The sequence below is a fragment of the Cololabis saira genome, chromosome 24 (assembly GCF_033807715.1).
Source record: "Cololabis saira isolate AMF1-May2022 chromosome 24, fColSai1.1, whole genome shotgun sequence".
Taxonomy (NCBI): Eukaryota; Metazoa; Chordata; class Actinopteri; order Beloniformes; family Belonidae; genus Cololabis; species Cololabis saira.
In genome coordinates this window covers 16,489,542-16,510,997 of record NC_084610.1, presented here as the reverse complement: position 1 = coordinate 16,510,997, position 21,456 = coordinate 16,489,542, and the positions used below count along the sequence as shown (strand labels likewise).

Genomic DNA, 21,456 nt, shown 5'->3' with positions numbered 1-21,456 from the left:
ATCATTGCAACGAGGAAAAAAAAACAAATAAAAGCCCAGAAGATTCCAGTGAAACTGAGATTATATCTGAAATATTCCTGCATAGACACTAGGGCTGGGGATAGATTCAAATGTCAAGAATCGATTCGATTCCGATTCTTAAGATTCAGAAACGATTATTGAGATTTGATTCGATTCGCTTCCGATATTGATTTGGGTTAGTGTTATTAAAACTGTTTTTTGAGCTGTTGCATGAATTATATGACTGTATTTATGCAACATATTAATACTAGTATTATATTGAGATTCAACAGCAAGTATTGGCAGCTAATGATGCTGTAAGGACCAATCACCTCCCAGAATGCTGATATAACTGCTTTCAGAAACATCACGTGGCAGAATTACCAAACAGATCCAGGGCAGCAAACAGAGACGGATGAAATCGCTTTTATTTTTACCCATATTCCGTTTTTTCCATTTTCGGTCTATTTCGGTTTTTCATTTTTGAGAATTTGGTTTTTAGCATTTTATGCAAATGTAACCCCAAGACAGTATATAAAGTAATGAAATATAGACAATTTATGCAATTATAACTGAAACCTTTAATGTTTTTATACCTTTAAACATATTTAAAACCAGTTATTCTCGTGTCCAAGTTGATGTAAATGATGAAAAAAAATGTATCTTTAGACATACGAATCAATTTCTAGGAATTAATATGAGAATCGATTTGGAATCGGAAAATCAATTTTTTCAACACAGGCCTAGTACACACAAGTGTTCACATTAAAACGCTTCAACATCCTTTACGCTGTTTTGAGCCGAGCGTTCCAGCGGTTACCTGTGGTTGCTGTTCCTGGCGCTGAACGCCTCCTCTCAACACCGTCTGCAGAACATGCAGCCGATTGGCCGGTTCCGGCCCATGTCTGGGTTCGGAGGTCAGGGGCACATCTTCGCTGCGGTACAACAGCTGACGGGCAGAGTCCTCTGAGGGCGGCGGCGTGCCCAGATCCCTGGGCCGGTCGCTGCCGCCAGGCGCCGGCTGGTATTCAGGCTCCCTGCCCGTTAAGGTGTAGCCGCCCTCTTCCTGCGTCTCAGGGTCGAAGGAGTTTCCCGGATAACCGTTGAACCCGGCGTGAGGGGTGGTGTCCTTGGATGAGAGGCAGGGATGAGTCAGATTAGGACAAATGGGATCTATTTCTGTCTTCTTGTAGCAAATTGAAGTTAAACTAAAACAAACACCATGTTGCGTCCTCCAGGAGGTGACGTAGCAAGGAGGCCACCAACGGAAGCAGGAACGATGTTGTCGAAAGAGTAACGGTTTCCAGTATGGAAAAGCCAAATACCGGGAATCCCAGTATTACCGACCCTGAAGAGCAAGAAACCAATGATGTAGACAAGAATATGCAATGAATATAAAACAATCAGTGTCATTGATTAGCCTGGCCCGCCATCTGAACTTATGACGCTTTTACACTAGTACTGTACCTACTCAGCCTGACCCGACTCGCCTCGACTCGCCTTGCCCTCGTTTGTTTTCAATACCCAGATCAGAAGTAGGAGGGTTAGAGTGAAGCTGCTGTGACGTACTCGACACAAACAAAGAAGTAAAGGCGCCAAAGACGGAGAACATGGATGAGTTGATATATCTGCTGCTTGTTCTGTGGCATTTATTTGATATAAATTTAAAAGAACACCATTGTTCTTCGAAAAAAATGAACAAGAAGCCGCGAGTCGCTCTCTCTCTGATGTCACATCCTGACTCAGACGTCTGACTCCAACCCCCCGACCAATTGGTGGCCTGTAGTGTGATGACGTCGGATACAGCCGATTCAGCCGCTTAGAACCTCGGCAGAGTAGTTACAGAAAAGTATCTACTCGGCACGTTAGACCCCTAGTGGAAAAACCAAGTGGAGGCGAGCCGGGCTGAGTAGGTTCTAGTGGAAAAGCGCCATTAGACTGGTTCCCTGGACAACTTTGATGTCTAGGGGGGAACTTTCTCTGGACGATATTGGAGAACCATTCAACCAGTCAAAGAAGAGAAGCAAGTGACGAAGGCAGAGCGATGTCCAGAAGACATCAATAAATGCTGTGTGTTGGCGCGGCAACGCTGGCGAAGGACTGATGTTGTTCCCCCCGAGTGAGAGGCTTTGAAAGCTGCTACTTTTTGGGGTTTGAAAGACTTGATGTTGCCCTGGCGAAAACCTCCTAGTCGCGATTGTTATGGTCATCGTTGCTAGTTTTTAAAATGATTGAGACGTGTTTCATCTAAGTGAACATAACCCCCGTCCCCCCGTCCCCCGTCCCCCGTCCCCCGTCTGGGACGCTCATGTTTTTACTTACTGGTACAGGTTTCTAACACTCTGTTCGTTGCTGGTAACACTGTAGTGAGGTCCCTCGGTCCGGGAGAAGATTAAATACGTAATTTCTCCCCGACTGAAGCCAACTCTAGCAGGAAGCTCAATCTCAACATTGTATGACTCCTTGAAGAAGACAAAAAAATACAAAAATATGAAACTTTTCTCAAACCCTTCAACAAAACAGCTAACATCAAACAATCTCTCAAACGAAGGTAAATGTGCCAATCCAACCAGTTTACCTTCGGCGGCGTCCCAAAGAAGTTCAGACCACCTTCAGGGTACAGGAAGAGAACGTAGGAATCCGTCTCGTCGTAGCCGATCACTGCCTGGAACGTATTCACCTTCAAAGACAGAGAGAGACGGTCCTCATGTCACCGAGAGAGGACAGATAAAGGGTGCTTTCACACCTGCCCCGTTTGGAGCAGTTGTTCCGAAACAGGGAGCGTTTCCCCCTAAAGATCGGTTCGGGACAAAACAAGCAAGCCGAGATCGCCTAGGAGAGGTGATCTCGGCCTGATTCTATTCGAGACCTGGAGCGGTTCGTTTGGAGTGAGAACATAATCGACACAGCAACCGACACAACTCACTCATAACTGTTATGTTGTCTTTGTTTTTCCCGGGGTACGGAAGAGGAAACTCCTTCCGTGTTCATTTCTGACCAATGAGAGAACAGTTGGTTCGCGCATGGCATTTGTTAACAGCTTTGAACCGCTACAGAAATCTTGAATCCCTGAATTGGAACAGAACAAACGGGCCACAGGTCTGAAAGCCCCCTTAAATGCAACATGAAGGAAGGAAGGTTTTCATGAAGCTCAGCCTGGCTGATAAATACACCCTCTGAAAGGAGAAAACGGTGTGGTTTGTGAGGCTGACATCCACATCGCAGACTCTGACCAAGGATCTGGCACGCCAGACACTATTGAGAAGGAGTTGGTGATGGAGCAGTCAGCCCCGACCAAAGGATCCAGGCGTGAGGGTTGAATCCCAGAAGAAGAAAACAACCCAGATTTGTCTGCCTGGCACTTGACAGCTGAAGCTGCTTGACAGAGACCAGACAGGCATCTCAACTTCAAGCCTAGTGAGTCCTGTAGTGTATAACCCCTTGTTGCCAGTCCTTCATGCAGTGGAACCATTCGTATCAGTTGCATGAATCCCGTTCGGACTTGGCATTAAAATGCATTCAAGGCGGCCAGGTCCAAACACATTCTGAGACGCATTCAGGGACGCTGGTACCACGTGAGACTGTTGAATAAAGGATGGATAAAGGTTCATGGCAGCTCTTCTTCTTTTTCTGAGTCATGCTCAATTATTTACATCTAATGCTTTCACCGACTGAAAATACCAACACTTTTTGTGTTTCCAGGTGAAAAACGATGAGTTCATTAGCGTACAGAGCGGGAAGGCAAGGCAAGTTTATTGGTATATCACAATTCAATACAAGGTAATTCAAAGTGCTTTACATCAACATTAAAAGCGGCATGACACAATTAAACAGTAAATAACAAATCAAATGAAATAAAATGATAAGAAAAGAGGTAAAATAGGGCTGGGCGATGCACCAAAAGTCATATCTCGATATTTTCTAGCTAAATGGCGATACTCGATATGTATCTCGATATTTTTTCTGTGCCATAATTGGGGTTTCCCCCAAAGCATTATATCTATATATATAGCATAGCATCTCTGTTAGCTTCATTTTTTTCCGAGCCAAACCCTTAAAAAAACAGTCAGTTTTAATACAAAGCCTCGTGCCAAATGTCACACAGGTACCTTTATTAACAGAGGTCTACAATATCAAAATGTATAAAACAAATGAAATAAAAATAAACTGCCTGCATATATACAATAAAAATGTTTCTTGAATAAAATAAAACAAATATCCCTTTCCTGCATAACAATTAAATTAAAATACACTGTGTAATTAATACAATGTAGACAGTAACAGGCAGACTTTTCCACTGAGGTTGACAGTTGTGCAAATAACAAAACATTTGTGCAAATCTCAAATAAAACATTCAAGTCAATTTTTCACAAAATAAGCTATATCAAAATCATAAAAAAAAGTAAAAAAAAAAAAAGAATAGTTTTTTTTTTTAAATCAATATAAACGATATTGTCTCGTACCATATCGCGTTTGAAAATATATTGATATATATTAAAATCTTGATATATCGCCCAGCCTTAAGGTAAAATAATAAAAAGCACAAGTCGTTTCTGTACGGTCAAAACGTACAAAGACCAGGTCAAATACAGTATTACAAAAGTAATCTGTAACATTTCGTATGATGAATTAAACCAATTTGACAATTGTATGCCACAATGCCTGTTTCCAGGTCTTATTTCACACAACTGACGAGAATTACGTTTCTATACGGTCAAAACGTACAAAGACCGGGTCAAATACAGTATTACAAAAGTAATCTGTGGCGATTAGGGCAGCTCTATCACTCAAAACACATCTGGGTGCACATCTCAATGCCAAACGCTGATGAGGATGCATATTAATGCGCGGTGATATAAGGTCCTGGATTTGAAAACCCAATGAGGTTTGGCTCAGAGACAAATGGGAGCAGGGAAGTGAAACACCCTCATGTGAGTAAAGCATGTAATGATCCCAGCATTTGTTACCCCCCCCTAATGACGTCCAGCTAGTGATCTTTTAGCAGTCCAGCCCTGCTAATGTCAGAGATGAGCTCACCTCCTGAGTGCTGGAAGTCAGCTCTCCTCATCCACCCTCAAATTATTCAGAGACTCACTCCTGGTGTTTAAACTTCACACCTCTCCTCACACCTCCCCCGTTTCCCGCCAAGTGGCCTCTTCCTCCTGCTCCACCGGGTTTCGGGCCAGTGTGGCCATGTGAAGGATGACACGGGCACCAAAGTGTCATCTTCCTCACTAGGGATGGGCGGTATGGACTAAAAAATGTATCACGATAATTTCTGGCATTTATCCCGATAACGATTAAAATGACGATAGAAAAAATTCAACTCCACCTTTGTAACTATAAATCTATCACCACATTCAGTCTTTGGAGCCCCCAAAACACTGCTCTAAAAGATACTAAATACTACTAAACCAATTAAAAGAGTCCACCTGTACTGCAAAACTGTAATGACTCAGATCCTCCATGTTTGTTACACAAAATCCTTCCTTCCTTCCTTCCTTCCTTCCTTCCTTCCTTCCTTCCTTCCTTCCTTCCTTCCTTCCTTCCTTCCTTCCTTCCTTCCTTCCTTCCTTCCTTCCTTCCTTCCTTCCTTCCTTCCTTCCTTCCTTCCTTCTATTCTCCCTTCCTTCCTTCCTTCCTTCCTTCCTTCTTTTCTCCCTTCCTTCCTTCCTTCCTTCTTTTCTCCCTTCCTTCCTTCCTTCTTTTCTCCCTTCCTTCTTTTCTCCCTTCCTTCCTTCCTTCTATTATCCCTTCCTTCCTTCCTTCTATTCTCCTTCCTTCCTTCCTTCTATTATCCCTTCCTTCCTTCCTTCTATTCTCCCTTCCTTCCTTCCTTCCTTCCTTCCTTCCTTCCTTCCTTCCTTCCTTCCTTCCTTCCTTCCTCCCTTCCTTCCTTACTTCCTTCCTTCTATTCTCCCTTCCTTCCTTCCTTCCTTCTATTCTCCCTTCCTTCCTTCCTTCCTTCCTTCCTTCCTTCTATTCTCCCTTCCTTCCTTCCTTCCTTCCTTCCTTCCTTCCTTCCTTCCTTCCATCTTTTCTCCCTTCCTTCCTTCCTTCTTTTCTCCCTTCCTTCCTTCCTTCTTTTCTCCCTTCCTTCTTTTCTCCCTTCCTTCCTTCCTTCCTTCTTTTCTCCCTTCCTTCCTTCCTTCCTTCTTTTCTCCCTTCCTTCCTTCCTTCTTTTCTCCCTTCCTTCCTTCCTTCTATTCTCCCTTCCTTCCTTCCTTCTATTCTCCCTTCCTTCCTTCCTTCTATTCTCCCTTCCTTCCTTCCTTCTATTCTCCCTTCCTTCCTTCCTTCTATTCTCCCTTCCTTCCTTCCTTCTATTCTCCCTTCCTTCCTTCCTTCTATTCTCCCTTCCTTCCTTCCTTCTATTCTCCCTTCCTTCCTTCCTTCTATTCTCCCTTCCTTCCTTCCTTCTATTCTCCCTTCCTTCCTTCCTTCTATTCTCCCTTCCTTCTATTCTCCCTCCCTCCCTCCCTCCCTCCCTCCCTCCCTCCCTCCCTTCCTTCCTTCCTTCCTTCCTTCCTTCCTTCCTTCCTTCCTTCCTTCCTTCCTTCCTTCCTTCCTTCCTTCCTTCCTTCCTTCCTTCCTTCCTTCCTTCCTTCCTTCCTTCCTTCCTTCCTTCCTTCCTTCCTTCCTTCCTTCCTTCCTTCCTTCCTTCCTTCCTTCCTTCCTTCCTTCCTTCCTTCCTTCCTTCCTTCCTTCCTTCCTTCCTTCCTTCCTTCCTTCCTTCCTTCCTTCCTTCCTTCCTTCCTTCCTTCCTTCCTTCCTTCCTTCCTTCCTTCCTTCCTTCCTTCCTTCCTAAAACGTCATTAACGGGAATTTATCATTTTTACCGCGAGATGACAAATTCTTACCGTGGGGAATTTTTTTGACGGTTTATCGTGAACGGTAAAATATCGCCCATTCCTACTCACAACCCTCTAGATTTCTAAAGATCCAGATCCTGGACGGTAGTTCTGGCAGCGTACCTTCAGCTCTAAACATGCACCTGACTTTAGCAAGCAGACCTCAGATCAGGTTTTGGACACATGAGAGAAGGTTAACGTGTTTGTTATTGGAAGAAACTAACAGATTCATCATGTTTACGTCACGTCTGAAAGAAATAACTGCCATCACAACCTTTGACCTGCTTCTGGTGGAATTTTTTTGACGGTTTATCGTGAACGGTAAAATATCGCCCATTCCTATTCCTCACCCATCTTACCTTGTTTGGAGAGGCAGCCCCCCCCCCCCACGCATCTGGGCATTATATCATACTTATGCCGATGACACACAACTCTATATTCCAGTGTCATCACTGAAGGAGATGACAGCATCTTAATCCCCCCCCCACCCATCCCATCCCATCCCATCCCATCCATATGGACCTATGAGCAAGGGGACTTTTCCAACCACAGCTTATCTTCTACTTGTACGAGCAGGAAGTCCTGCCCCCTCATCCCACTCAAGCCACTCCAGAAAAAACACTGATTTTGTGAATGAAAGGAAGACTTTTGAGCAATCCCACGTCTTTTTTCCCTTAAAGAAAGAACCTGATTATCTGCACACATGCATTGCAATCCGTATACATCCACACAGCACCCTGTCCTCACAGCCCCCTGCCCAGATGTGGGTCTCCACAGCTGTCTTCCTGTGAGTCGGACCAGCTTTCACCATGGAACCAGACGTCTCCACGGCGCGAGCCACAGGGGTGCACGCCGGGGCCGGCACACAAACACAGATGTCCCCCCAACCTATATTCATCTCACATGCACATATGTGGGTCTGGTCCTAATTGTTTAGAACAACATCTCCCAGCTATCTCCGCGTTCGTAGGCGAGCAGGGCTTTGTAGTCTCCAGACTCTGTGTAATTAGTGAGGAGGGGGCCCCACTTTTTATTTACTGTATTTATTTTGGTCTTTCGGGAAGGAGGATAAGAGGCTGGACTACAAACAAAAGAGATCTCATTTGTTCAAATACCTCAGTTTATTGTTCATATTCCCTCCTCTGCTATATCTGCACATTGGTGGAGGCAGGAGGAGCCGGGAGGGGGTGAGGGGGACAGAGATGTCGGTATGAGCGGGTTCACCGCAGCAGGAAGAGGCCGGGGCTCCCTCTGCGATGCCTCTGAAAGGCGTCTTTCAGGGATGTTTTAGGGGAGAAAAAGCACCGACGCGAGGATGCATGTGTTTGGATGCACTCACAGCTCAGTCTCCAGGCAGAACATGAAACAGCAGCGGCAATTAAAGAATCAGAATAAGCTTTATTGGCCAGGTTCGAACATTGTCCAACAAGGAATTTGACTCCGGTAATTTAGCTCTTTGGTAGTAAAAATAAACAATAAAACAAATGTGGAATTTCTATGATACAGAATAAACATTGAAGGTGCAGTAGTTTGAGGAAGAGAAAGAAAAGAAAAGAAAAGGGACAGTTCTGTATAAAAATAAAAAATAAAATAAAGATAAAAATAAAAATGGCAAAAATAAAGGCAATTAAAGGGTGAATATAACTATTTTAAATTGTTTTTTAGTGTCTGGAATTAAGTTCAAGTCAAAATCTTAACAGTTATGTTAAGATTATGTTATTATGTTTTTTATATTATGAAATAATATAAAAATATATGTATAATAATAAAATATAAATAACAATATAAAATAATAAAATAATAATATAAATATATTTATTTATATTTATTTTTTTATATTTAAAAATATATTTTTTATATATATATTTTTTTTATTATGTTTTTTTGTCCCGCAGCCCTACGTTGGGAACCTAATCACCTCAAAACATCGGCGTAGGCAATGACTTATTTGATTTAGCGTGCAAATAGCACAATAAAACATTTAAATACTTCTTCCTGTTTGTGCATCTTTCCTTGACGTGTTTACACCCTGATCTACAACGCCGGGTCACCACTGCTGCTCGACATCTAGCAGGTGATTAAACCCCCGACTAAAGTCCCGCTCCAACCACTGCTGTTTAAAAGTAAACTTTTATCACAGCTGGTTATTTTTTAACCCACTATTTCTGTACGTTGCCGTGGCGACCTACCCCTAGGTTCGTACGACTCTAATAAAGATTAAAAACTCCTTTCAGGTCCACACCGATTCAGAGAGAAAAGTCATTATGAGACTTTTTTTGTAAACATTCCAACAAGGCTTAAAGTAGCTTAGTGCCGAAGGTCCAAGCAACGACACGTCCTCCATAGCGGCTCACAGCTGGAGGGAAACCCACTGCAGGCCACGGCCATGAAAGACCCGCGGACGGCGTGTCCAAACACTCCCTACAGCCATTGTGTCACACCTTTTTTTCCCCTTAACCTTCCTCCCACTCTTTACGCTGACCAGACATTTGATGTCTGTGGGAACAACAAGTGTTTGGTTTCAGGGTCACCCTGACTAATTTAAGGATTAGCCGATAACATCGCCCGTCGGCTGGTTCTGGTTGCTGCACAGCGAGGGGCTGGAGTCTGGAAATACCAAACAGTTTTATGGTAATTAGAAAAAAAGAAGAGGTCTGAACAACCGCGAAGCAACTGGGAACTATTAAAGTTAATTATCAATTATATTCCCAAGAAAAAGAGCTGAGCTTTAACACAGATTACAGTAGTTTCTTCCGATTTGGGCCTCATGATAGTTGAATGTGCAATACGGTACAGGGGTGTCAAACTATGGAATACATATTCCCATTTAGCAAAAAAACGCTTCTCTGTACAAGGTTTTAAAGGATGTCTGAAACACCACTTCATTTTTGTTTTGTAAATTTAACTGTTCCGGCATAAGTAATGGATGTGTTGAAAAATGTTATCGTCTTGTGTAATCTCCTTGAAATTATTTTTTGTTTTTGTTCATTTGATTTGTTATTTAGTCGTTTATTTTTTGTCTGTTTCTTAATTATCAAATTGTACTCTATCGTTTTTCATATATCCGATCATTTTTCTTCTGTGTAAATTCTTTGTAATTTTCCTTTCATTTCTATCATCTATAGATTTCTAACTGCTCATTTGTATATTTTGTTTTTATAAGTATGATATTACAAATAAAATGCAAAAAAAAAAAATCTAAATCTGAATCTCGTCACATTTCTAGGGACCTGAAGGTCACGCCGGGTCGCCCGGCGTTTCTCCGGACAAACCAGATCCGGATTAATGCACGGCGCTTGTTTGTTGGTGGTTGGGTTGGTGGAACCGCGGCACAGCTGCAGACGGGCAGAGCGTTGCAGAGCGAGCAGCTGCAGTCCAGTCGGCGGCAGAACCGCACCAGAACCGCCAGCAGCGTGGGAACCGGCACACACACACAAAGCTCGGGGTCCTGCCAGGATCTGACTGTTGTCATACGAACCCCCCGCCCCACCCCCTGCCCCCCGCCCCCTTTTCCACTGTTGCAGCTTCAGCTCCGTCTAATCGAATCCTTGCCCCTCTAAAGCTGGAGGAAATTGTACAACTTTGTGGTTTATGAACAGTTTTCCTTGTTTGATGAAGTGGAAGCTCCCAGCCACCGCGGATCCCCGGCTGCTGCCTTACATCCCAGCAGGTTTAGGAACAGGGACCTCTGCCAGCGCAGCCGTAAGATCCCTGCTGGTCCTGCAGGTTCTGAACATAAATCCAGGGACGACCTCTGTGTCACTTGTAACAAATGTTAAAGGAAACAGGTTTATTATCAGACTTTAAGGAGTGAAAGGAGCGATGGCCTCTGCTTCTATTCACCTGAGTTACTGCCGTGACGCCGCCAAGATTTAACCTCCCACCGATGGCTAATTACAAAGAAGATAAACCCAGTTTGCCTGTCGTGTCTCTAATTAATTTTCCCTTTTACGAGAGTTGAAGCTGCGCCGCCGTTGCCACCGCAGAGCATCGTCCTCTTTTTACACTAGAAACATGCAGAAGCGTGTCCCAGCGCTGCTGCTGCTCAGTGCTCAGAGCTGGACGCTCAGATTTCCGACGGTCGTGAATGCACCGCTTGTCAGTGTAAAAGCAAAAGCACTAAAAATAATCAGTGATTTGAAAGGCAGCCAAAGTCTGTTTTTTAAACACAAACAAAGTTATAATCACGTCACTTTGTCAGCAAGGACACAATCCAAACTATCATCTCCGTGAAATAACATCTCTGAGTCTTGCCAGAGGCTTAAAATAGTTATTTATTTGGTCATAGCTCCACTGCTTCAAGGGCTAACATTATTTTCCATTTTCCTCTAAACATCTTCTATTCTCGCTTAAAAAGCTTGGTTTCATGTCAGTTTGGTCCCAAACAAAAGTTTACGCCTCTTACTTTCTAATAATACTTATGGGAAAACTATAAAGGCAAGCTATTAGCTATTAGCTATTAGCTTGATTTAGAGATGTGACAACAGCCTCCCTGGAGATGTGTTTGGAAATATGTCTGAGATGTGGAGAAACAGGTCAAACGTTGATGCTCAATGATGTGAAATATTATCTCATTAAACTGGACGGCCCCTGAACTGTCCCCACATCCGTCCTGGAAGCTAACTGCCCTGCCGACGACCACTGAGGTTAGCGACCCCCCGCAGGTCTACTGGAGCGAAGGGTCAGCTACATGGTGCGGCCCGTAACCCAGTAAGAACCTGCAGCAGACGGTTTCTACTTCTATTACTTAGTCATGGATTCCCAGTTCTGATAAAACACACGGAGCTCAGGTTAGCCATCCACATAGCCCCCCACCCCCCCAGCGCACCGCACCCAGCACCTCGGGCTAATCTCTTCAAAGGAAGATGCTATCAACCCGGAGAGACCCGCTCAGGCGAATCCCAGCCGACGCCTGACCAGCTCCGACCTCGCCGACCAGAGCCCCCTCCATCTGAGACCCGGAGCCCCGACTCAGGGCTTAAAGCCCGGGGACGACCCGGTTCAGGGTTGTTTAGCCATGTGCAGGACTTGGATCAAACCGAACCCAACAGGCCTGGTTCAGTAGATCCACGAGCTCCACCCCGTTGCTCCAGCACCGTGTGTTTCATCAGTAACGTCAGTCGGACGGGCGTAACTGGAAGTCCCTCCCAAAGTGTGATAAACTCTAAAGCTGGGCATACACTGCGCAATATTTTAAATCGTTTGAGACTGCCCCATCTCACACTGCACGACTAGATTGCGGAGTTCAAAAGTTCACAGCCCACGATTTATGGTCTCACACTGTACGAGCCGATGCTCGGATGCGCCCCGTCTGCTCACACTATACGATCATAATCCTCCCGTCGGACCCCTGTTACTGGAACTCGAGGCCAGTTTTGGGGCAGGGGTGGGCTGTGTCCACCCAAACGTGCGTCCTGCCCACCTGATCAAAGGTTATGGGATCCTTAATTTTTTTATATATATAAAAAAAATATCTGTACTGTTTCTGATTGGGTGGGCACTGCGCATCATTTTTAGACACAACAATGAACGCATACCGCAAAAGTTGTGTCTCGGCGGAGGGAAGTGTTCAGAACAGCACAGAGCGCACACTAAAGGCTGATTTATGGTTCCGCGTTACACCGACGCAGAGCCTACGGCGTAGGGTACGCGGCGACCCGCACCGTACGTGGATTTGCAACACTTAAACTAAAAATAATAGTTTTTGACGTGACATCAGAGATTGCGCATGCTCTCTGCGAAAGGATGAGGCAAATCGGGTCGTAGCTGCTTCAACCGTGCGATTCCTTCACGAGGAGCGACCAGGATTTCAAACACTCTTGATTTTCTTGCGACTTCACGATTCGTGATCGGGAGCTCATCGTGAGGTGTTAATCTCTCGTCGTTACCCCACGTACACTGCACGAGGCACGAGCAACGATTGGGTCGAAATCCGTCCCGATCCAAAAAATAGTCGCACAACTGAAAAAATCGGCTCAAAACGAGCCAATAATCGCACAGTGTATGCCCGGCTTAAAACGTTCCTGTAACTCTCCCTAACGGAGAGGCTGGGTCCGACAACAATTCCACACCCGTGGATTTGGACCGATGACAAAGGCCACGTGGGATTAAAAGGGTTCTCTGGGAAGGGAATGGCACAACGGGGAACTGGTTCGGCCCAGTTGGTGCAGCGTTTCCCAGCAGAGCAGCAGCCCGAGTAGCCGGAGTGTCTGCCAGACATCTCAGAGGCAGCTCCTCCTAAAACCTTTTGTCCAACTGCTATGATGTAAGCTCGTGCTCCTCCTCAGTGATAGTTCACACCTCCTGAAGTATACCAGGACTTTAGAAGACCCCCTTAGCTCAGGTCTACGTGCTGGTAACGGCGCAGGTTTACTTGGGTTTTTTTTACTGGTAACGAGCCCAGACTGCACAGACGAGGCTTGAGTGGAACCCACAGCCCCCTGACCCCCTCACAACAGCACCCCCTCTTCAGCTCCCCAGTCAGAAACGGGGGCTCCGGTTGTCCCGCCATCCTCCCAAACACAAACAACAGTGATGGGAGTACACACGGCACCGTGGGAGCAATTCTGGGTAATTGCTGGGAAAACAACGGAGGAGGGGAGCACGGCTCGACGCATGAGCGCTCAAGGCATGTTAGTGCCCACCTGTGTGAGAACACGGGGGGGGGGGGGTAATGAGCTGATAGGGCGGGGGGCACTTTGATGACATTTTAAGATGACCTCTGACCCCTTAGAAAGGTTAAGAGGCAGATTAGGTGGGGAAGGTGGGGTTTACAGATACACCCTCCCCACAGGCTGATAGGGGGGGCAGGAATTTGGGATTGTGTGTCTCACAAGAGCCAGAACGGGGCGGGGGGCACCACAGTGTCATCTTCCTCACCCATTTTACCTTGTTTGGAGAGGCAGCCCCCCCCCCCGCTCTGGGCATTATACCATACTTATGCCGATGACACACAACTCTATATTTCAGTGTCATCACATGACTACAGTCCCTTACTCTCATTGAGTAACTGTATTCATCAAATCAATGAGTGGATGTGCCAGAATTTTCTCCAGGTAAATGCAGAAAAGACAGAGGTGATCATTTTTGATAGGGGCCTTTTTTGTGTCAATTGGAAACCATGAGTCTGAGAGAACCAAGATCAAATGTGGGGTTCCTCAAGGGTCCATTCTCGGACCGCTTCTATTCAACATCTATATGTTACCCCTAGCTCAGATTATGGAACATCATAAAATTTCCTACCATACTTATGCCGATGACACACAGCTCTATATTTCAGTGTCACCACATGACTACAGTCCCCTACTCTCATTGAGTAACTGTATTCACCAAATCAATGAGTGGATGTGCCAGAATTTTCTCCAGCTAAATGCAGAAAAGACAGAGGTGATCATTTTTGGCCCTAAAAATGAAAGGGAAAAGATCAGCACTCACCTTGGCTCCATGTCATTGACAGCTACAAATCAAGCCAGAAATCTTGGTGTAATTATTGACTCAGACCTGAACTTCAACTGCCATCTAAAGTTTATCACTGAATCTGCCTGTAGCAAGGGCTCGTGCTACTGGGGTCGACCGACAGGACAGAGGACACAGGGTTTAGTGCAGGAACTCCTTTATTCTTCCACCCAGACACACGTGCACCAGCAGAACCTTCAGCAGAGACCTCTTGCTGGTGTGCAGCCGCTCTTTATGAAGCCAGGCAGGGTGGAGAGGTTGATTGGGCACAGGTGTGCCCAATCAGCTGAGTGGCTGCTCCTCCACCCTGCCACACTGCCTATTACCACCTAAACTCGGGTACTCTTAAATTAAATCAGAATCAGAATCAGAATCAAGTTTATTAAGTCAGCTTAGAAAACTGTTTTTGACTTCGGATACACCGGCGGCGACACGATGGTATTGTGCGCCTGTTTACTTATATATAAATACTTACCTGCTGTACTCTACTGCCCTTACTTTTTAACAACTTGTGCTTTTTATTATTTTACCTCTTTTCTTATCATTTTATTTAATTATGGGCATGCCAAGTAATGGCATGACCATATTGCAAACGTCCAGAATGGCCCAAAGGGCAATGTTGCTAGCATTTTGCTAACAAGCTAAAAGTCCCACGTCACACCAGCGGGTGTAGAGCATGACCCCGCTCTGATGTGGAAAAGAAAAATCCCCAAAAAATAAAACACGCCTGAAAAAATGAGGAAAAACATGAAAATGAAGGCGATATAATGGTATACAGAAAAGGTTTCCCTTTTCTTCCTTATTATTATTCCGCACATTTTTTCGTCCGTTAATACGGCCCGAACCGCAACGTGCACCCATGCATGGCATACATCGTTGGATACGTCTCCATCGTGCCTCGATGGGCATTACTTTTCTCAGTAATAGGGGTTACCGTGGCAATGCTAGTTGCCAAAAAGCAAAAAAAAAAGGCGAAAATTCAGACGCTTATTGCTCGGCCGAACTTTATCGTAGAGGCATCGTTGAAACTTTCAAACACTCGGCCCGATTGGCACTAACGGACTGTACAAGCTCATTATGCCAATTATTACACTTTTTGCGATATTGACCTTTCTTTTTTTTCTTTATTTCCGTTTGACTTTGGACGCTTGTTGCTAGGCAACAGATTATCGTAGAGACATCGTACAAAGGTTCCTAGACTCGGCACGCTGTGGACTTCAACATATTCAAGTTTCATGAAGCTGGGATTTAAGGAAATTTTTTGTCAAAATCCATGCCAAATGGCCCCATTCATTCGGATGGGGTTTTGTACCACGGTGAAAAAAAAACCCTATCCGTTAACATAGCCTGAACCGGAACGTGCACCCATGCATGGCATACATCGTTAGATGCGTCTCCATCTTGCTTCGATGGGCATTACTTTTCTCAGTCAAAAGCGTTACCGTGGGGACGCTGTATACCAAAAAGCGCACCCCATTAATAACTATAGGGAGCACAGGAATGAATGCAATACAACCGTAAACACCTCAAACTGACATAGAACCACCCCGAACACAACCACTACAGCCCTAGACCAAAGCAGCGAGAGGGGACGAATGGGTGGTAGGGCATGCCCATATCAAAATTTCCTGAAATTTTCTAGTTGTATTTGTTATTTCCTGTTTAATTGTGTCTTGCTGCTTTTAATGTTGAAGTGTTGAATTGTGCTACACAAATAAACTTGCCTTGCCTTATAAGGGGGGGGGTCTCCCCCCATCTTACCTTGTCTGGAGACGCAGCCCCCCCACTCTGGGCGTCGTACGCAGCCACGTTGTCCCACGTTGCCACCACGGCGTGCGTCGGCGTGAACTTTGCATCCGGGAACCCTCGATGAACCTCCTGGCGGGGGGAGAGAGGAGGGATTGAGCTGATGGACGAGAGAGCCTGTAGGCTCGTGAAGACTGTGAGTCTGACTGACCTGCGCCACCCGGGTGAGGACGCCGGGCGTCTCCGTCACCCGGTAGTAGATGCGTCCTCGGCCCCCGCTGGTGTCGATGTCGGCCAGGAAGGGGGCCACGGCCGGGAAGTCGGTGGGGAAGCCGTCGTCCACGTACTGCTTCTCCATGGGCAGGTCCTGGGCCGAGAGCAGGCCGTTGGTGGCCACCTGGGGAGGGGGACACGGGGTTGAGACGGACACCTGAGGAGCTCACGCCCCCCCAAGGTGGGGGGGGGCCTGGACGGGGACACCGCGTTGGGACGGACACCTGAGGAGGAGCTCACGTCTCCCCATCGACCCCCCCAACGGTGGTGGCCAACAGGACGACCCCCGCTCGTCCACAGACCTCACAACCCTCTAGATTTCTAAAGATCCAGATCCGGGGGCCGGATTCACAAAACATTCTTAAGAAAAAAAATCTTCTTAAGTATCATTTTTTTCTTAAGTTCAGTCTTAAGAAGAAAAAAAGAGAAGAAGTCATATTCTCCAAAAAAGTTCTTAAGTATTTTCTCAACTTTTTCCTTAAGTTTCTTCTTAAGAAAAAACTTAGGAATAAATGGTATTCTTGAAATAAAAGTTCTCAAATTTGTTCTTGACTTTTTTCTTAACTTTAAGACAACCTTGACCTGTCTTAAAATGTCTTCTGTGAAAAGGTAATTATCTAATATCACCTTTTTCAACACATTTTAGACAAGTTTAGACTAGTAGGTCATAGTTTGAGGATATACTTTGTAATTAATTACACAAAGAGCCTGTTTGTTAGCATGTTTGTTAGCGTGGTAGTTAATTATTAGTAATTTTCCCCAATAGTATTTTTTTTCACACATTAATCTCATCCACCATAACCTTGAAAAGTTCCTGCATCTCTTTTTCTCCTTCTCCATGTTAGTGAGTGACTGATGGTTAAGACCAAACTACCTATAAATGTTGTTTGTTGGTGCGTGCAATGACATATTTTAAGAAGTTCTTAAGTAGGAAAAATAAGAAATTCGTAAGAAATGACAGTTCTTAAGACGGTTCTTAAGAAAATATTGAGGAATTTCACTTAAGAACTTTCTTATGAACTTCTTAATTTTAGATCTTAAGACAATTCTTAAGATCGTTCTTAAGAACATATTGGTGAATCTGGCCCCTGGACGGTAGTTCTGGCAGCGTACCTTCAGCTCTAAACATGCACCTGAGCTTTCGGAAGCAGACCTCAGATAGGGTTTTGGACACATGAGAGAAGGTTTACGTGTTTGTTATCGGAGGAAACTAACAGATTCATCATGTTTACGTCACACCTGAAAGAAATAACCGCCATCACAACCTTTGAACTGCTTCTGGTGAGTTGCACTGACAAACCTAGCTGCTGCCGCTGAGGTTGAGCTAATGGCTGCAGGTGGACCCTGAACCGGTCTGACCCTGAACTGGTCCAGTCAACCGGTCTGGTCCATGCTCTTACCCAGGAGACCTGGATACTTGTTCCTTTGCATGTATGTTGGGAGAAAGACGGGATTCCAGACTGTTCACATTCATTTGCACCGGTACATAACGTACCGAACCAATCACGATGGAGAGCCAGTATTCCAAACAGTCTAGACCAGTGTCTCCCAACCTGGGGTCCGGGCCCCCCCTGGGGGGGCGCCAGAGATCTCTGGGGGGGCGCGAAACTTTGTCTGCTTTGAGGATATGCAGTTGTAAAAATTATATTTGCACATGTTAAATAAATAAAAAATCATAATAACACACCTAATGGATTACAGTAATCCAAGTCTGTATAAACCCACTTAGAAATATTTTGCTCATTTTAAAATACTAAGTTATTTATCAGGATAAAAACGTATTATTATATCATTATTGAACATTTAATCATACTACTACTCCGACAGGTTGTTAAAGGAAAAATGTAAAAAAAAATTGCTCTCATATATTAAAAGAGACATTTTTCAGAAATATTTTTATGTCCTTGCAATTATTTTCTGTGCGTATTTTATACATTGGTGACACAAAATGAAGGTGAGAAAAACAAAGTCATATGTATATAGGGTAAACCAAAGAGAAATGTATCAAAAAAACATAATTAATGTTAATTTTTTCAATTAAAGGTTTGTAACGAATCACTTTACTCTTTTGGTGCTAGTACGTACGGGTTGGGGGGCCCGGCTGGTCTTAAACACAAGTAGGGGGGGAAACAAGGAAAAAAGGTTGGGAACAACTGGTCCACATGACTGCAGAAACTGATCACTGGTAGGAACAGATGACACCTCTCCACTGCCTGGGTCACATGGTTCCTCTCCCGGACCACTGGTACCACGGGGCATCGTTTGGTACCAGCCCCGAGAAATCCCTGGGGCCACCGGCACCAGGTCCAACACGCGTGTGGCTGAGGGCAGCGCTGCTTACGTGAGGGAGGGACTGATAAACAGTTACATCCTCACAAACACCTACGACAGAAACTAAAAGTCAACTCCAGCAGGATTGATCTTTCATTCATCGGTCCGGTTCTGTTTCCTCCACCTTTAACTGCCATTAAAGAAATGTAACCACTGTTACTGAGTGGCAGGGCTGCAATAATCACTCCCAGTATCTCTGTTAATAATAATAACGGGGGTCTTGTTTCGTGACTGCTGAATATTTGGGAACATCTGGGGAAAAAAACTGCTGAACAGCTGATGAACCCCACGGCCTCTGTCTCCCATCTCCTTCAGTCCAAAAACATGCATAGCAGGTTAACTGATACTAAATTGCCCGTAGGTGTGAGTGTGTCTGGTTGTGTGTATATATGTGGCCCTGCGATGAACTGGATACCTGTCCAGGGTGAACCCCTGCCTTTCGCCTAAAATGAGCTGGGATAGACTCCAGCAGACACCCGTGACCCTGTTAAGGATAAAGCAGGTATAGATAATGGATGGATGGATATATAAATGATTCCCATGACGTGAGTCATGTGATGAATGTCAACTTTAGAGCGGAAAAATTTGAAAATTTGTTGTGAAATTGACTTGGCTATTTCATATTAAACGCTAGTTGGACCTGATGGATAAATTTGTGACAATAACGAAGCCTAAAGAGATTGTAACGTTACAACTCGGCCTAACGTTACTCCTTCCACGTCTGACGAGGCCAAAGTTTCATCAACCATAAACACATGTAGCTAATAACCCAGTCAGGAATTGGTTAATAAGGTGATATAAGCAGAATAAAACACATTCAAAAGTTATTCTAAGCCAGGCTTAAAACTTGACACATTAGAAAAAAAAAAGAATTCCAAGCGGGGGTCCCTGCTCTGTTTTTCTCTCATCCAAGGGGTGCCTGGGCTAAAAAAGGTTGAAGACCCCTGATTTAAAGGATAAAGCTGGTATAGAAAATGAATGGATTGATGTTTTAGTTTAGTTTTAGTTTAGTTTATTTTGTTTTGGTCATTTACATTTGAAGATGTTTGCATATACACACTGTATATGTACAGTATACACACAGGTATAAATATATATATTATATATATGTACACATTTCCTTTTTTTTTTTTTTTTTGACCAAAAAGGTATAGGCTGAAGCCTCATGGCTTATTTTGCCTTTCCTTTTCAACAAAGGCAGACTTCAGAAACAAAAGATACTAATAAGAAGAAAACGAAACAAACGAACAAAACAAAGAAAATGAACAAAGAAGAGAAGAAAATAAATGTGGTCACTCACGATTTGAGGACAGCTGCAGGAGGAAAGTTGCATAATTAAGACAGTTTAATATGAAGATAATTTATATTTGTGTTCTATATTTATCCATTATTTTAGATTTATAATTTTTTTTAAATTTATAAATTGAGCTACTTTTTTTTAGTTCCTCATCCTCATGTTTCATGCAGTCTGCTGAATATTCGGGAACATCTTGGTCATTGAACTGAACTGAACTTTCAGGGACCAGAAAAAAAAAGCTGCTGAACAGCTGATGAACCCAATGGCCCATCTCCCTCAGTTCCCCCTTGCATGATGCACAACTCTCACACCTGTGCAGCAGAACCATTAAGTCTTAAAGGTTCTGCTGCACATATCTTAAAGTTTAAGATATGATCTCTGCTTGTTTGTGTGTGTGTTTGTTTGGAGCACAGCAGATGAGTTGGTACTCACGTAGAGCTGGAAGAAGCGGGTGTCATAGAAGGTCAGGGGTCTGGGCAGGGACAGCACCTTGGACGTCTCATCGTCGCCCTCCTCCAGAGCCGAGTCCCCGTTTAAAGGTCCGAAGGGGAAGAGGTCGGTCCTGTGGATGGCTTTAACCACGCAGCAGCAGCCCCACAGCAGAGCCGCGGACACGGCCAGCATCGCCCCTCTCTCCATGCTCCCGGAGGTTCACTGAGCCCGAGCTGCGGCAGGAGGAGGAGAAGTCGCCGCTTCTCCTCCTGCAACTCAGAAGGCTGATTTATGGTTCCGCGTTACACCGACGCAGAGCTTACGGCGTAGGTTACGCGGCGACGCGCACCGTACGGTACGCGTCGCCGCGTACCCTACGGCGTAGGCTCTGCGTCGATTTAGAGGGGGCGGGGCCTCGGCAGCGGCCCAGCGCTCTGATTGGTCGGGCCGGGTTGAGTGACAGCCGGCCCGGCTGCTGGCGCCAACATCTGGCTCGTATTAGAGAAAAGACAAATAGAGCATTTTTAATCCGGATGTAACCCAATCTCTCTCAAGGCCGACAAAAGGCGTGTGGCGGTTTAACTTTTGTTCTTCTTCATACATGAACAACTAAAAAAAAAATCTCTGTTTGAATGGATTTATTTACATTTAGCTCCTTTAAATCAGGCCTAAAAAATCAGGCCTAAAAACATGACTTTTTACTGAAGCATACTCCTAAATGAAATACTTACCTGCTGTACTCTACTGCCCTTATTTTTAAGAACTTGTGCTTTTTATTATTTTACCTCTTTTCTTATCATTTTATTTCATTTATTTGGTATTTAAGCATACTCTTAAATTAAATACTTTCTGAAAACCGCGAATGAGATGTACCTGCTGTACTCTACTGCCCTTAGTTTTCACTGAAAAGCAACTTGTGCTTTTTATTATTTTACCTTCTTTTCTCATAATTTTATTTCATTTTATTTGTTATTTATTGTCTAATTATGTCTTGCCGCTTTTAATTATTGACGTAAAGCACTTTGAATTACCTTGTGTTGAATTGTGCTATATAAATAAACCTGCCTTGCG

General features: G+C 44.5%; 1 protein-coding gene across 1 annotated transcript in view; it reads right to left on the bottom strand.

Annotated features, from left to right (window-relative positions):
• nid2a (nidogen 2a (osteonidogen)) overlaps nt 1-20,598 on the bottom strand; it is a 98,750-nt gene extending 78,152 nt beyond the window's left edge. Inside the window, exons 1-7 of the mRNA XM_061715418.1 lie at nt 20,386-20,598; nt 16,264-16,449; nt 16,068-16,184; nt 2,579-2,680; nt 2,323-2,462; nt 1,222-1,348; nt 821-1,129 (exon numbers count right to left, since the gene is read on the bottom strand). Coding sequence (XP_061571402.1) covers nt 821-1,129; nt 1,222-1,348; nt 2,323-2,462; nt 2,579-2,680; nt 16,068-16,184; nt 16,264-16,449; nt 20,386-20,592 — 1,188 coding nt within the window. The 5' untranslated portion in view covers nt 20,593-20,598. The remainder of the gene's footprint in view (nt 1-820; nt 1,130-1,221; nt 1,349-2,322; nt 2,463-2,578; nt 2,681-16,067; nt 16,185-16,263; nt 16,450-20,385) is intronic.
• Nucleotides 20,599-21,456: the final 858 nt, after the last annotated feature.